This window comes from Strigops habroptila, chromosome 4 (genome assembly GCF_004027225.2).
Source record: "Strigops habroptila isolate Jane chromosome 4, bStrHab1.2.pri, whole genome shotgun sequence".
Classification (NCBI taxonomy): domain Eukaryota; kingdom Metazoa; phylum Chordata; class Aves; order Psittaciformes; family Psittacidae; genus Strigops; species Strigops habroptila.
In genome coordinates, this window is record NC_046358.1 from 36,765,803 (window position 1) to 36,782,672 (window position 16,870).

A 16,870-nucleotide genomic window follows, 5' to 3' on the forward strand; every position below is an offset into this window, starting at 1 on the left:
TCAGTTACATAAAAGTTTATTGCTGTAAATTTAAACAGAGATCTCAATCTGGAAGGGTCAATGCCTGAGTGTTTATTTCGTTGCTGTATAGTGGGAGTATCTACATGCCAAATCAAAAGTGAGGTAGCATTAGCACAAAGGAGGATTGCTTCTTAGTTAAGATAAAAAGCAGAAAGATAATGCTGTAATAATTTATGTTGTATATTATGAAATCCCTGTTACACAAAATGTCTATTTGTATATTATTTTGCCCGTTGGTTCTGCTGCATGTAAAGTCAGTTTAGTGCTATCAACAGTCTGCCTATAGATCAGAGTTGCTCTAACACTTCTGACGTAAGTTCAAAAAGAGCAATGCTTTTTCTTCTGCAAGGCTGTGTTTTAGCAGTTCTGAACAAACATCTACCCTAACTCCTCCTCTCCACTGGCTTTTGTTTGTTTTAAGGTGTTTCCAGAACCACCTACGTGTAACAAGGAGTTTTAATTCTGAAACCCGGATCTAACGTCCTAGATGAGGACTATGCAACTGCTGCAGTCACCACTGGAAATAAAACCTGCTTAGCTAAAACTACTGTGATACGTCTGGAAAGGGTGACCAATGGTCAGGATAAAAACTCTGGTGAGTCCAGCTGTAAAGAGTTTTCTTCCTCTACTTGAGTAATATTCGGAACTTATTTTTCCTATTTGTCATGATGTCAAGAAATGTGAACAGAAAGAGAATCCACAGATATAAATACAAGTTAAATATACTCTCTATCTTTAGATTACTTTTTCTGGAACTTTCCATTGATACTTTAAAAATTAAGTAACATATTTTTAATTATTACAGGGAGTCTTCCACGGATAATAGAATTGTTTCCAGCAAGTTTTACCAACAGTGTTGATGCAGTGGCTAGCAAATATGACTCAGTGGAAGAAGAGGAAGAAACTAGGAATGAATATTGTTTCTCCTCAACTGCCTAGGCTTTATGGAAGAGTACTTTTCCAAAGAAAGGGTGAGTTGCCATCAGTGGACATGCACTGCTGAGAAAAAAACCAAAACAACTAACACATAAACTGAAAATTCTGCATTAAGAAAAATGAAATGCTTTAACTCTACATTCTAAGATTGGGAGATAATGAAGTGTTTTCCTATAATGAGTATACACCACGTTAGGATCCTATTTTCTATTCTATTGTTTTGCTTCTCCTCGCTTTTCTCTGTGGTTTGCACCATCCTAAGAGCTGCAAGACATAAGTTTAGAGCATTGAGTCATTGTGTAATGAAATTTAATTGTGCTAATGACTGATTAAAAATGCTTATACCTTTTATTCATAGTGAACTTTCAGAATAGTGTATTTTCCTGTTCTTCCTTCTCCCCTTTTAAATGTCAGTTGCCTCTTTTTCTCTTACAGTCTACGGATTTCACCCTGCAGTTCTGACTTCAGGACGTGCCTCTTTTCAGTGTAACTTTCTGAAAATGTTTCACATAGTATTTGAGTACTTTTGAAATTACAACACTGAATTGCTTTCTGTGCATCGGTTTGAAGTTATTTTGCCATGTTGTGCATTTTGGTGGTGGTGGGTACTTTTTATAAACTGAGGAGGTTACGTGTCCTTGGCAAGCTCCTGCTTAGTACTCCCGCAACTGCCAGTGAGATTTGTGGATGTGGAGATTTAATATCCCTCCCTTTAAGTTCTTCTGTTGTTTACCTGGACATGTTTTTAGACTGAAGATGACTGGCAAACATTACTGGAGATCGTAGTGGCATAGAAATTCTATCATGATTACATTTGATGTATTAGAAAAGAGGATAAGGATGTTTTATAGTTGGTGCTCATGTTTTCAGAGTCTGGTAGCCAGTATAATCTTTCTCAGTCCTCCCTCACGTCCGTGTTTGTCACACTGAGGTATCTCAGGAAAGACAGAAGTTACTGTTCCAGCCTTTTGTGGCAGGCTTATTTAAAACGACTCTGAAGTGCCCTGAAACCGAAGTGTCACCCTGACTTGGGTTTGGGGCGGGGGGGGGGGGGGGGAAATAACCACACTGACAAGAAAACGGAGCAAAACTGTACGGTTACGTGAAAGTAATTGTACGGATAGTAAATAAACGTGTTCTATTGCTAAATATTTATGAGGTAAAGCATTGTATCAGGCTAAACCCACCAGGAATATAATTTCAGTATATTTTTTCCCAGGCAGTCCGAAGAGCGAGACTGGAAGAAACGATCTTTAGAGACATCTGGAAGTCGAGCGGTGAATTAAAAACGCAATCACACATGCGGACGGGAGCCGCCTCCGCGGTGAAGCGAAGGTCAGCGCGGCCGGATGCCTGACGCTGGCCCCGCTCCGCTCTCCGGGGCACAGGCCGGGAGCGGGTGGCAGGCGGACACAGCGCCGGGCCGGGGGGAACCGTGGCGCTCAGCCCGCCCCCCGCTCTCTGCCCCTTGACGTGGCGCGGGCTCTCCCATCGGCCATGTTGGCTGCGTCGGCAGCGCCAGGGCGGGTCCGTGCGTGCAGGGAGAGCGAGAGAGGCGGCGGCGGCGGCCGGTGCACGGTGAGTGGGCAGGGGAGGGGCTGAGGATGGTTGAGGGGGCAGCGGGGGGTGCGGGGAGCCGGAGCGGGCCGGCGGCGGGAGCTGGAAGAAGGCCACAGGAGGAGAGCCCTTGGTCGGCGACGTGGCGGCAGCCCCACTCCCCGTGCTGCGCGGGTAGGGAGGGCACCCTGGGCCGAAGGGTGCCCGGCCTGCTGCTGGCCCAGGAGGGAGGGGTGTGGTGGGTTCTCCGCCTCACCTTACAAGGCTTCGGGCGCTTACACCGCCCTCCGTGGCGGTGGGGGGATCCCCGTGCGGCCTGGAGCTGCTCTCGGGGCCCCTGAGGGGCTGGGGGTACCGCCGGTGCCGTGTCAGCGCTGCCCGCCGCGTCCCGCGCCCGCCGTGTCCGTTTCGGTGAAGCCTCGCTGGGCCGGTGCGAGCAGCCGCCGAGAGCTCCTCGGCAGGGGCTGCCGGCACCCAGGTAGGGCCGGCGGGGCACGGCCTCAGCGCGGCCGCCGCTCCCGCGGGTGTAAAGTGCGGCTCAGTTCGGCTGCGGCTGCCCTGTCCTGGAGCTCCTTCCGGGAGCTGGCGGCGGTGCCTAGCGATATCAGTAAAGCTACATAGAAATCGCGTATAGGCAGGCGCTGCTGTTTTTGAATATGGGTTTTTTAATTTAGGTGGGGTATTACGTACACTGATTGTTTGAAAAAGTCTTCAGTGAACAAACCTGGGAGAGCAGGTTTGGAGGGTGGCTGTGTTTGAGTAGCGAAAATGAAATTCTCATGTTGCGACTTCGTCAACTTGCAGTTGCTTTAGATAACTATTAAGTTATTCTCCTTGTATATTGAAGAATTTCTCCTTGGATCTGAAATAGTTTTGTATCTGAAATGCTGATTTTGGCATGAAAAATTAATTGAAGGTTTATTATTAATCTGTTTTATTTTGCCAGATTGTGAGTGCATAATAAACTGAAAGAATAGGTTTGTTGTAAGAAAAGTGCACAGTGAGCTGTATTGATTTAGTGGCATTTAAATACATGGTCCTATGAAGTAATCTGATCCATCTGTGCTGCAACTCTTAAAATGCTGTAGAGAGAAATGTTTTAATTTTGTTTGTGCTTGCAAGGATATTAGTTGATATTATTTTGGTGATCTTCTGTACTGGAACACATTTACATGTAGTGTGTAAATGTTTAATGGTGCCGAAATGAAGGAGGGGCTTCAGATTATGAGCTGTTTGCAGTTGCTTCTAGAGGCATTTCAAAATAGTGCAATTTCAAAATAATGCATTTCAAACCCGTTTATTCAGCTACAGGTTAGCTTTCCGAATAGTGTGTCAAACACATTTGGTGTATGTGGTGGTTAGGAAGACCTAACTGTACTCTTGCATCTAGTCAGAGTAATTACAGAAATAATGTTATTTGCCTGAGAATCAAGCCTTCACAGTTGAGTATAGTCAGCCTGTGACATTGTGCAATTCAGGTGTGTCTTCTTTCTGTGACACAGAGTGAGGTTGCCATGGTGCAGGGACATGAGGTAAATTCAGCCTCAGCAATAGGAGTGAGGCAGCAAGCCAGGATGGACCAACTGCTGGTCTTGTCGGGATGTCCTCTTCCACAGCAAAGCTGAAGCGGTGACACCCCAACATGGGAGCTGTTGCTGTTCTGCTGTTCTGAAAATCACTTCTCTGTGTTTTTTTGAGGTGGGCAATATGTTTTGTGGCAGTCAGGTGTATGAAGTTTGGTATGTAGCCTGTCAGGAGGGTTTGCTCTTTTGGTCCAGTGTAATACATCTCCACACCTGTCCCAGAAAATGTGCCTGTGCAGTTGTAGCAGTGGTGCTGAAACTGAATGGAACTTGTCAGACTGTTTCACATTTAGTGAATAATAAAATATGTGAGCATTATTGACTCTTGGAAAGGAAGAAAAGAGTGGAAGAAAAGGTGGAGGAAAATTTATGAGCAGGTTCTGCCTTCTGAACAGGAAATACACACCTTACTAGAAAGCAACAGTATTTAACTCAATAAATCCAACAAATCTTTTATATGTGCACTTTATTAGTCACTGCACACTGGTGTTTGTACATGGCCTTCTGAGGAGCAGTAGCTGAGTGGTAAAAATAGCGCCCACATAAAACCATTTCAAACATAGCTGGAGTGAAAAGTGGAGAAGAGACTTCAAAGTCCAGTACAAGAAGTGGGAGTTCATGTTGCAGTGTATGGAGGTGGAGTTGGTGGACTCTGTAGCAGATGCCTATGGAATACCTGAAATAGCCTTTAAGTTGTAGTTTCCTCTTTTCTTCTCAGGAAGAGAATGTGGATATAGTGCACAGGTGATAGCACCCGTGGAAGACTTTGAGAAGGATACTCTGTTAAGTTTGCCGGTTAGTCTATGTTCTATAGGAAAAATTTTTAGGCTGCTTTTTATACCTATCATCACATGCTGACAGTTGATTATTTCCTAATGATATTAACTGTGGAATGTGGAGCTTCTCTTTGGTTTATGGATGTTACTAATCTGTTTTCTTAAAAGTCAGCATTAGAATAAAATCATTAAGTTAAAATGTGATTTAAAAGAACTTGAAAAATTTTTAACAGTCATAAAAATTAAAGCTCCCATGACATTATAATTTTAGTAAAGAGAGCTAGGTCTTCATAAGTGGAGTTTTCCAGGAGTCTGCGTTAGCAGGGGGACTCCTTGCAGGACTGAGAAGGTGAGTGTGCTTGTGAGAATTCCTGATTTAAATCCCAATTCAGGAGGATTCCAGTGTTTCTAAAAGCTGTTCATTAACTTAGTAGAATCTAGATTGAGAGCTAGGAGTATTTTTTCAGGCTACCTTCCAGGTGGTTCATGTAGGCTTTTACAGTGTATTCTTGTTAGACAGTGGGAGTTTAGCTGTCCTAGTCACTGGAAAAACCTGTGCTATATGTGCTCTAAAATGTACTGGGAAGCGTGCAGCAGGTAGTCAGGAGCAGTGTGTATATGGGTTTTTGTGTGGGGGGGAGAGCGTGTGCTTCTTGCTGACTTTCCCAGATCTTCACAGGTACCTGTTGAGCTTTTCAGATGAGCCTGTGTTCCCCAGCACTCGAGCTTTTGAGTAACTAGCTGAAGAATTTGAAAGCCTTAAGTTGGTGCCCAAAATGGTAAATTTAAGTTCGATTGTTGGAGGGCGCATCTTGATAGGTAATGGAGTGGAGTATGACACTTGTGTTTCTGACAGTTATTTCCTAACATTGCTGTAGGAATGTACTCTTTGTGCAGTGTCGTGTTTCTATTCCTTTATATTTACATGTAGGCTGCATCACGAGTTACTGAAAATATGATTAGAGAACTCTTACAAAATTTGGTACAGCAGAAGTCATAAACCAAGTACACTTAGGAGAAATATTTTTTACAATTTGATTGTTAAAAGAAGCTAGAGGATTAAACAGTTTGCAAGAATGAATGGTTCTTGAATAATGAACAGAATAAACAACCAAGCACATTAGTGAAAATCCTTAAAGCAGTGTGTATTTTGTTTTTGTAAGCAAGTCTTTTTTTATAGTGTTAGTGTGCTGCATGATCTCTACACTCGTCCTAGAATTATTGCTTTAGTTACTATATTCCTTGCCTGAGTTTGTTGCTTAAGTCAGAAAGGGATCAGAAGATGAACTATTTTAATGCTGTGTATTTAACTTGCAACATATGAAATATTTGTTATTTTGAAGAGGTTGCTGCATCATAGGAGTCCTAATTTTCTTTTTGTTTCACCTTGGATTTCTGTGCATTCGTTTTAGGACTTAAGAAGAGCTACTCTGTTTATTGACTGTAACTGAGTTACCGTATTTGAATGTGTGACTGTCATTAAGTGCATTCAGCCTTTAGTGGTTAAAAACGTTTGCATTTCAATGTTTTGCTAATGGTTATCTTTTTATTTTAGTGATAAACAGAGAAGTTGACCATGACAACGTTCCTGGAATTTATCCAGCAGAATGAGGACAGAGATGGAGTTAGATTCAGCTGGAATGTTTGGCCTTCAAGTCGTCTTGAAGCCACAAGAATGGTAGTCCCAGTGGCTGCCCTCTTCACGCCACTGAAGGAACGCCCAGACTTGCCTCCTATTCAGTATGAGCCAGTTTTATGCAGTAGGACCACGTGTCGAGCTGTGCTGAATCCCTTATGGTAAACCTAATACATATGTTACGCCAATATTTTACCTTACAAACAATCTTTAGAATAGTGCTAGTTAAACTATGCAAAAGATCTGATGTATTCAGGTATTCCTCATGAGTATACAGGTCAGACTTCTAGATCTTAGAAGTTTCTGCACATAGATTTGCATATGTAACTTATACCCTTAAAACGTAGCTTTCATTTAACAAGTCATTTCAAGATAATTAATGATGAGGTATGTTACTTTTCTATAACTACACATCCTGTGAGTTAGTATACTTACGCATTTTGCCTCTAGAAAATTACTTGGATAAAAAATTCCTATGCTGTATCTTTTTAACTACTGGGCCCTGATATAGTTGAATTTCCAAATTAAACAAACTCTTTTATTGACCTTAGTCATGACTTGCATACGTGACACGGGAAAAATGTACAGCAGCACATTTAACTGCAATGCCAGCGATCTGACAGACCCTTTACAGCTTTGTCTTTCCATTATTTTTCTTTCAGCCCTCAATAAAAGATAATGCTTCTGAAAAAGTTGACTTCCACTACATCTGACTTCGATTATAATCAGCCACGGTGTATATTTAATACTGAAATAAAATTTTACATCTGCTTTGAAATTGTCTTTTCTCCCAAGCAGGGACAGGGTGTGATTAGAGACTCAATATGGGGGAACCTTTTGAAGCCTGTGTGGCACAGTGTATCAGGCTAGATAGTCTGCAGCCTCTGAAATTGGTATAGATCATTTGATCTCAGTAGAGCTGTGTAGTGTTTACAGCATACTGGGACTTATCCAAAGATTTAATAATACTTTAAAAACTTTTGCCCTTTTAGACAGGAGAAGATCTGACAACAAGGAGTGTACATTGAAAACATGTAACTTTTACTTTCCCTTAAGATGTGAGTAGGACTCTGTAAGACATCTCTGTGTCATGAAGATATGAGTTGCATTTTTTAACATTTATTTTAACTATCTGAATGCTCATAAAAGTGTAGATAAAAGGAGGTAGGCTCATCAATTCTAAAAAAAAAAAAAAAATGTTATTTTCACTAGAGAGAAAGCTTTTAAGGTGGAAGCTGGTTTTTTTTAGGGCATAATGCTTGTTTGGGATAGTCCCAGGCTCTGACAGCTAATAGTCATAGGCTGAGAAAGGAGAAAAATGCAAACGTAGTGAAAGTTAAAATGATTTGCCTCAGGTCATGCAGAAAGTCTCTAATAAAGGTGCTGAGACTCTCTATTCTTAAATTTTTTACTTGCTTCTTTTCCTTGAATACCATTCCTCCTCTCTAACGATGTTAATTTGCCTGATACATCTGTGTAAGACTACACTTAGTTTGAATTTGTAATATGGCTATTTAGAAGAAAAATTATACTAGGAGAAAGCTTTTTCAAAGTCAGCGTGCTTTGAAAAATAAGAAATGTATTTTAGGGACAGTGGAGGAAAACAAATTGTGCATGCTATATAACCTTTTCTTATTGTATTTTCATAGCCAAGTGGATTATCGAGCAAAACTCTGGGCTTGCAACTTCTGTTATCAGAGAAATCAGGTAAGAAAATGAAACATGAAACATTCAGCCTATAGAAAATGTTCTTTGTAAGGTAGGAATGAACATGCTCATTTTTCAAATTATAGTTGCAAACTGAAATTGACAGCAAGAGCATGAGTGTGCAGCTGTATCTTCAGATAATTGCATGGAGATTTTTTTCCTGACAGCAGGAGTGAATATCTGTTGCGGAGGAAAGTAGTCTGTATGTATGTTTTTGTAGAAGTTGTAATATTTTATTTATACTTAATTTCTGTGGTTTTATTTGCAGTTTCCTCCTACCTATGCTGGCATATCTGAAATGAATCAGCCAGCTGAACTTTTGCCTCAGTTCTCCAGCATTGAATATGTAGTACAGGTAAAATAATTAAATAAGATCTTTTAATATCTATAGCCTTGCATTTGTACAAAAAGACTTAATTTCAATTTTATTTCTTCACTGCATTTGAAGGACTGTGAGTCTGTATGTGCTTATTAGTACATCGAACATTTGTGTCATCATATGGAAATGGAAAACATAACTCTTTAGAAGAATAGAAGGATAGCTAATAAGACTTTAAAAACAAAACAAAAAACTGAAAGAAGTAAGAGAGATCTCTTCTAAAGGCAATATTTCTATTGGGTCTGGTTTTTTACCAGGAGTTTAGTCTGTGTTTGTGCCAGTGGTCTGCTTGCTGCTGTTTCTTGCTCAAATTCATTTGAATTTCAGTTTAAATTTGTCAGACTGTTGATTAATCTCTCATTAACAGTTTGACTCTAAGTTCGTGTTTGAATGATTATGAATTAGTTTTAGGGCTATCTGGTTTAGAGGAAATGGCTAATACATATTCAGTTCAGGTATTTGAATTTTCATATTAATCCTTTTTATGGTTATTTGAATAGAAATAAAAAATGGACCTAAACCCCCAAATTGCAAACATTTGCAATTGCAAATTTGTAAACTCTAAATTCCATTTTTGAGGATTAAAATTTGTAAGACCAGTGGGGCATTCAGATTATGAAGAGTGAACACTGAATAGAATCTCAGCTTTTTGCCAACTCTTGTAACACAAAGTAAAAGGGGATATCTGCTCATAGTACAGCAAAATTAGTTGAGAAAGAATAAAAAGAACTGGTTAGAGTAAAATCATGAGGTGAAATGCTATGGAATGTCATCACGTTGGAGTATTCTGTAACTGTGAACAGCTTTAAGACTATTACATTCACTTGGAGCAATAAAAGCTCATTGTATGTTAAAAGATTTATATAATTGACACATGCTTTGAAACTATCCTGACATCCTGAAAGGTTTTTTTTATTTTCTGCTGTAGTAAGCATTGCATTTTTGTGTAGAGTTCATTATGGTAGAGGTTTTTTTCCCCTTTTGCCCAGGATACTGATTACTACTTGAGAGGGAGCTAAGTTAGATGGAACATTGATATTACTGGTATGGTTGAAATTAAAACTTTTACAAAATGTACTTCATGTGTTCATTTTTCTTCCTGGAAATATTGCAGGATTAGCTTTTCATGTGATTATATTTGTGTTTCTTAAAGCGTGGTCCTCAGATGCCTTTGATATTTCTTTATGTTGTGGACACATGCATGGAAGATGAAGACTTGCAAGCTCTGAAGGAATCCATGCAAATGTCGCTTAGTCTCCTGCCACCAACGGCGTTAGTAGGTCTCATTACCTTTGGCCGAATGGTGCAAGTTCATGAGCTTGGCTGTGAAGGCATTTCCAAAAGTTATGTCTTCAGAGGGACAAAGGACCTCTCTGCAAAACAGCTTCAGGTAATGCATAAAAGCAAATGAAATTGTCAAGGTGATTATGATGAAGAGCTTCACCTAGTCTGTAAGCAAATTTTGTAATAAAATCTTACGTATTTCACTACAGGAAATGCTAGGGCTTACAAAAGTAGCTGTTTCACAAGTCGGTCGGGGTCCTCAAGTGCAGCAGCCACCACCTTCTAACAGGTAATGTGCTTAAAATATCTGAAAAACATACTTTGACTACACTGATTTACTGCGGAAGTTATGTTTTATGGCAATGAAAACAATCAATTGACAGTTGAACTTTTTAATCAGACACAAATTTACTAGGATAATATTGGTTGCAGCCTGTTTCTTTCCTACAGTTTGCTCTGGGAAGAAAAGACTTAATGGGTGATAGTAAAGTCATCTGGATGATGCTTCAGAAATTATCTAAGAGAACATTACATAGGCATATTATACGTAGTTGGTGTGCTGGAAAGTGTTAATGGCTGCTATAATGCCCCTTCCTTCTATGGATACCCAGTTTTGCCTTCCCTCCTTCTTCTTCCACTCCTCTCCCCTCCCCTTCCCTTCTGTCTCCAGTTTGGAAATTGCAGGTTGGTGTTTGATTCTCCTGTGTGTTCCACTGTGACATAGAAGAAATTTATGAAACGATAAAAGAGAGAGTTTTGCAGTCTCTGCCTTCTGATAAATAGCTGCATTTGTGGACAGCCTGTAGCAGAGAGCACAAAAAATTCTTTATATGTTAATGTTTTTTCTGATCTCTGATTTTCACTGAAGGAACAAAACTTGAGTTTCTTTTTGAGATTCCTGGGTTATCTGCTGTGTTCGTTTGAGTACACAGGGTTCTTTCCGGATAGTGGCAATAAGTCTTAAGTCAGCAAGTTTCTGGTTTACAAGCTCTTTGCTGAGGTTCTTAAGCTGAGCATGCTTCGTAACATGTAGTAGCACCAAACAGCATTATTCTGGGGAGACAGAGACATTGCTCTGAATTCAGACTAGAATCTAGAATTAGACGTTGCTAATATATATCTAATATATTGCTAGTGAACAACTGATAAAAATTTTTATTTAACAGCCTGAATTTAAACTAATTTCACCTATCTGTTTACAGATTTTTGCAGCCAGTGCAGAAAATTGATATGAATCTTACTGATCTTTTGGGTGAACTGCAGCGGGATCCTTGGCCTGTTCCGCAAGGAAAACGGCCCTTACGTTCCTCTGGAGTGGCTCTTTCTATAGCTGTAGGCCTCCTTGAGGTAGTAGCTTTAACTACAGTTATGCTCATATGTAAAAAAATCATTTTGTTGCAGAAAAGCTGCCATAATCAATATGTAAAAGCCTGGGTAATTGATGCATATTAGATTTATTTGATGATTCTGATGGGTATCATACCCTGCATGTGAAGAATCATTTTAATGAGGCAAAATTGAACTTTGAATTAACAGCCGATTTAAGTTTTGGGAGGGGAAAAGTACAGTTATTGTTAGAATCCTATCAACGTGATAAATACCTGCATAGCTATCTCTTTTGTTGAATTTATAGCAAAACCTCATAGTTTTATTTGTCTTCTATTTCCTTCAGTGCACTTTTCCCAATACCGGTGCACGTATAATGATGTTCATTGGAGGACCAGCTACACAAGGACCTGGCATGGTTGTAGGGGATGAACTGAAGTTGCCTATAAGATCATGGCATGACATTGAAAAAGACAATGCTAAATATGTTAAAAAGGGTACGAAGGTAAGAGATGATAATGGATGATATTTGTAGGCATCTTACCAGTAAGTAAACATTTACATTGTCTCACACTAAAATACTGTTAGTAGCAAATGTATGAAGAGGTGGGAATTCTGTGGTTTTGTTTACCTGTCTCTGAATAGTGGTATGTCTTCAGGAATTGCTTCAGAAATTTCGGTGTATTAAGTTAGGACTTTGTGTAGCTCACAGTAAAGTTCTTTGAAGTATTTTTCTGGTTTAAGTCAGAAAAGATTTATGTGACTAGATGGTATATTTAGAGTAAGGCTGTCTGCTTCTAAGGCAGCTGTTCAAAACTGTCTCTGTAGTTGGGGGAGGGTTAGACAGTGGAGTTTAGGCATAGTCCATTTAATCTTAAATGTATATTTGGGCAAGTGAACTGCATCCAAAACCTGTTGAATTCATCTTAACTGATTATAAACTTAAAGTTACGAGCCTAAATTTATGAGCTTAAACAATTAGCTCAGTCATAGGCATCTGTCATTCCAGGCATTTGAGATTAGCAAGGTATATTCAGTTCTGTGTGTTGGATCTAGTACTTCATGCAAAGTTTAAAAGGAAAAAATCAAGGTAATTTTCTAGTTTAAATAGCAACCACCGGGCTGTCTAGTGTGGGTCAGGTTCTCAGCTGGTCAGAAAAAAAAAACCCCAAGTGTTAAAAATTCCAATCTTATTTTTAACTTCAGGAAAAAATACCTTTTTAGCTTGTACTGGAATAATATATGAATGAAGTCTGGTAATGTTGTTTTAGAAAAACTTGGGAAGTTAGGATTTAATATGAAGATGAGGCCTGTTCACATTTTAAATCGCTATGAACTGTTTTCATCTTGGATTTAGCATTTTGAAGCCCTGGCTAATCGGGCTGCAACAAATGGTCATGTTATTGACATATATGCATGTGCATTGGATCAGACTGGTCTTCTGGAGATGAAGTGTTGTCCCAACTACACAGGGTATGTGCCTGTTAATTTTTAAGTAGTATATGCAGATGCAGTTTTCAATATTTTTTTTTTTTTTTAAATTGTTTAACAGGAAGCACTTACCAAAAATGTTCTGCTACTTACTAAAAAAAATGCCCAAACCCACTCTAATGTACTGTGATGGCTGCATTTGTACTGGAATTTTGGAATTTCTCAGCCTCTGGCAAATTCGTCACCACAATTGTGGATTTGATCAGAAGGGGCTTTACTGTTTTCTTTTAATATGATCAGTTTGAGGCTTAAATAACATGGATAACTTTTAAACAGGGAATTTATCCACTGTTACTGTTTTTCAGTGTGCATTTATGTAAGCTGCAAGTTTCAGTAAAGATAAGGACACGTCATCCTTTTTTTTCCTTGGTGTTGAGAGTGGTACAAAACCTTGTGGTGTTCTGTCTTGTTTATGCCCTTCTATATACTGTTGTTTATAGGTTTAACTACAGTCTTAGGTGATTATCAGGTGCATCTGTTGCTCCTGATTTTTGCTACCTCTGTCCAATTCTATGTTTCAGACATGGTCTTGTGTTTCCTTAAGCTTGTCTTGCTATCAGTTCACTTTAATATAATCAAAGAAAGTTCTAGTCTTTCTCATGAAACCTCTCCCCTATTTTCTGTCACTGTGGATAGTACCTTTATCCTTCCAGTTATGCAGATCTGTAGTCTGGTATAGCTTTTGACTCCTGCTTGAGTGTTAAGTACCTCATTAATTTTGTAAATCCTGCCAGTTCTTCCTCCATATTTTTTTCAAAGACTATTTTCTTTCTCTTTCTGAAAGCCTTTTCCATACTCACAATATTTCATCTTTACTAGTATAGCCACATGCTTTACATACCATTTGATTTTTAGGTCAGCCTTCTGTATTCAGTCTGGATTCTGTTGCCAAGCTCATTTTTCTTGCCTGTTACTGTTACCTTTGTCAATACCAATTGCAGGTAAAATTTGCTTATCAGTTTAATAACTGGTATAACTGTGTGAAGGTAAATCCCAGGTATATCTGGGTAAAAGGCCGCCTTAGTTGCTTGTCAATGTCTTCATGTGATAGAGGATCCTAAGCACATGCTGTGTATCCGGGCGTACAAAGAGCGAGAGATGCAGCCACAGGTTGTGATGGACATATGCTGCTGAGTTTCACGCCAGCTTGGCCATGCTAATCACTACTGGATTGCTCTTTTCAGAGCTGTGTGTGTAGCCTTAGCTTGGGAGTTTTCACTGTTCAGGATCTTTAAGTTTATGACTTTACCTGCACGATTGACTCCTATTCCTTTTCTGCATCAAACTCAAGCTATATTTTTCTCTGTAATTTTGCTCTTTCTGTCTGCTCTTGTGACGTGACTTACCCCGTTTCTGCTCTTTCAGCAAAAGTAGCCTCAATGTATAGTTTGTCTATTTCTTTCACAGCTGTTCCTGTTTTTCATTTGGCTACATCCTGCATACAGGGAGGAATTTCTGATTCTGCTCGTGTCTGTTTTCTTCTATCTTTGAGTATCCACCTGAAAACTTACATAACTTCTTTCAGGTGTAATGTTTGATCTATTAACTTATTTTACTAATATTGTTTAATTAATATTTTCGAATGAATAAAAATAGTATCTCCCACTACTATTTTTTAAATGCAATATATGTTTCATGATAAGCAGCAACTGTTGCAATTACATCCACAGAATGTTGCTAAGCATAAAGAGAAATCATGCTTCTTGAGCATAGATTTAAGCCTAAAATAATGAATGAACTACACAAAATGGCGTGGAAATAAGTCTGGAATATTGAGTATTAGAAATAAGCTGCCTTTGCATGACAAGGCTGTGAGACATTTGTGGTGTTGAAGTCCAGTATAGTGTTTTCTCAGTGAAAGATTTTGTTATAATAACAATAACCCTAAGATGCTGATTGGGCAAGAAGCCCACTTAAAATTTTCATCCTTAACATTGTAGCAAAGTATTAATTTAATGATAGTCCATTTTAAGAAGGCAAAAATGTGCCTTACAATGAATTGTCTTTAGACAAAATTTAGAAATACAAATCCCATGTGCTAAATTATTGCATGATATGAAATCTATTTTAACTCGAGGGTTTTGTTTGTTTTGTTGTCATCTAGAGGCTACATGGTAATGGGAGACTCTTTCAATACATCGTTATTCAAACAGACCTTTCAGAGAGTGTTCACAAAAGATATGCAAGGACAATTTAAAATGGGATTTGGTGGCACGTTAGAAATAAAGGTAAGAATACACAAATGCAGCATGTTAGTTAAACACTGGAATAGGATGGCTATGAACTGTGGATTCTTTGCCCTTTAAGGAATTTTTAGGAATATGCTAAACGGATGTGTTAGGGTTGGCTTGGACGTAGCTTGTACTGCCTAGCCCTCTTTTTGCAGATCCATGATTATGTAAATGTGAGTTAGGTGTAATGTTAATTCATTCTTACCCTGCATTCAGTGACAGCTGAAAGGGAGACTGAATGTCTCACAGTGCTGTGTGCATAGATTTTAGTATCAGTAGTGAGAGTTTATTGGGTGTAGGTCCAGGTTCTCTCTATAGTCCAGGACAGCTTTCCTTTCATTTGCCATCCTTACCAGAATCAGCTCGAGCACTTTTAACAGTGTTCATTTTCACCTCCACTCTTGTGAGAAGCTTAGAGCTGAACGTGTTTCTTGCAAAATACTGCAGTCCTGCCTCGTAGAAGAATATGGGGCTATTTTCTTGATCAGTAAAATTCTGTTTAAGTTTTTACTACTAGGAAAATAATTGAACCCTCTATTTCATGTATGTGTTCTTGTGAATTTTGTTGGAAGATTCTAGAAAATGCAAAAAGGGACCCCCAGTTCTTAGAGGGATGTACATATCAAACAGGAAAATGACAACAGAAGAATGTAAATAACTGGATTTTGCTTTTAGCTAAATGTTTAGGAGATAGAATATAAATTCACTGTGGGGTATGTACAGGTAGAATATAAATTCACTGTGGGCATATCCTATGTACAGGCATATCCTACAAGTCTTCAGTTTTAATCTCATTTTGTGAATATTTTAATTATTTTGATAAAAAATAGACACTATCCATTATACTTTCTTGGCCCTTAGATTTGTAAATAACAGCAGCTTTTCACCATGAGTTATGTTCGTGCTATTGTTTCAGACGTACTAATTGGTACAGCAAACATACATAATTAAGAATAGAAAGTGAGCACATGAAAAGTTTCTCTAAATGTACCAAGCATTATTGCATGTACAACCTTTCCTAAAGGTATCAAGAGTCTGACATGCATTGTGGTTTTCATTAACTAATGATAAGACTGAATTCTTCTTACTATGGCATATTAATGTATGTTTTTCTTCTGTATATGAAGACTTCAAGAGAAGTGAAGGTTTCTGGAGCGATTGGACCCTGTGTCTCTCTCAACTCTAAAGGACCTTGTGTCTCAGAAAATGTAAGTAAATTTTGCTGAAAATGAAGGTAATATTCTTCTATGGAAGAATAGGATTTAGGATTTCTGTATCTGAGGAGAGGCTGAAACTTTTCCATAAATGAAACAAATAATGTTCCCTTTTTATCAATTCTAAATTAAATACGTGTAAGGGCTGGGGTTTTTTTTTTGTTTGGTTTTTTTTTGATAAGATTTTGGATGAGATGAGATTCAGGTAGTATTAGAACTTGCAGATCCTTTGTTACTTGTTTAGGTTTGTCTGCTGAGTGGCTGCTTATTCTAGCCATAGTGCATGTAACAGTGAATACAAGCACAGTGACAGTATTGCCAATAAAATTTTCCTTGAATATTTTGTTTGATTTCACTGGGTCCATTATGGTTGGCTGATTATTTTAATCGTTTTCACTGGGCATTTATGTTGTTTGGATGACAAAAAGGAATTGTCACTTAAAATACATCACTGTGTATACAGTTACCTTGTTAGTTTCTAGAGACTATGTAACTACATCCTATATACTATGTAAGCTATCTTCTTTGAAGTTTTACTGGTGTGCATTGGAATAGTTATTCCACTTGCATGTGTTTCTTACCTCTTGTCTTGGGATTGTTTAAGCAAAGTCTAGTACTTTTTCCTGTTTCTGACTTAATTTTTCCATTTTTCTAATGGAAATTTTCTCCTTGTCTTTCTAATGTTTTAATCTTTTACAACCATCTCCTTTTTTCTTATTCCTACATCCA

General features: G+C 38.6%; 2 protein-coding genes across 3 annotated transcripts in view; one reads left to right on the forward strand and one right to left on the reverse strand.

The window, feature by feature from the left end:
* Positions 1 to 5,684, reverse strand: LOC115606384 (formin-like protein 18). Its single transcript, XM_030482225.1, has 4 exons — positions 5,557 to 5,684; positions 4,774 to 4,877; positions 2,771 to 3,051; positions 1 to 2,616 (listed from the first exon to the last, which is right to left on the reverse strand). The coding sequence occupies exons 1-4, from the start codon at positions 5,682 to 5,684 to the stop codon at positions 2,158 to 2,160; spliced, it is 972 nt and encodes a 323-aa protein (XP_030338085.1). The 3' UTR covers positions 1 to 2,157.
* Positions 2,433 to 16,870, forward strand: part of SEC23A (Sec23 homolog A, COPII coat complex component) — a 27,987-nt gene continuing 13,549 nt past the window's right edge. The window contains exons 1-11 of one of the 2 annotated variants that reach the window (XM_030481351.2): positions 2,433 to 2,535; positions 6,429 to 6,670; positions 8,159 to 8,216; positions 8,485 to 8,571; positions 9,749 to 9,985; positions 10,089 to 10,168; positions 11,082 to 11,226; positions 11,552 to 11,710; positions 12,563 to 12,678; positions 14,801 to 14,924; positions 16,055 to 16,135. In XM_030481351.2, the coding sequence (XP_030337211.1) occupies positions 6,450 to 6,670; positions 8,159 to 8,216; positions 8,485 to 8,571; positions 9,749 to 9,985; positions 10,089 to 10,168; positions 11,082 to 11,226; positions 11,552 to 11,710; positions 12,563 to 12,678; positions 14,801 to 14,924; positions 16,055 to 16,135 (1,308 nt within the window). In that variant the 5' untranslated portion in view covers positions 2,433 to 2,535; positions 6,429 to 6,449. Of the gene's footprint in view, positions 2,536 to 2,563; positions 2,689 to 6,428; positions 6,671 to 8,158; positions 8,217 to 8,484; positions 8,572 to 9,748; positions 9,986 to 10,088; positions 10,169 to 11,081; positions 11,227 to 11,551; positions 11,711 to 12,562; positions 12,679 to 14,800; positions 14,925 to 16,054; positions 16,136 to 16,870 lie in introns of those variants that run through there. The other variant, XM_030481353.1, reaches the window with a different exon arrangement.

Coding starts and splice junctions, on each gene's coding strand:
- LOC115606384 (XM_030482225.1), bottom strand. CDS start 5,684: ATGCGCCCTCCAACAATCGAACTTAAATTTACCATTTTGGGCACCAAC. Junction 4,878..5,556: donor TCATCTGAAAAGCTCAACAG/GTACCTGTGAAG, acceptor CAAACTTAACAG/AGTATCCTTCTCAAAGTCTT. Junction 2,617..2,770: donor AGCGCCCGAAGCCTTGTAAG/GTGAGGCGGAGA, acceptor GCCTTCTTCCAG/CTCCCGCCGCCGGCCCGCTC.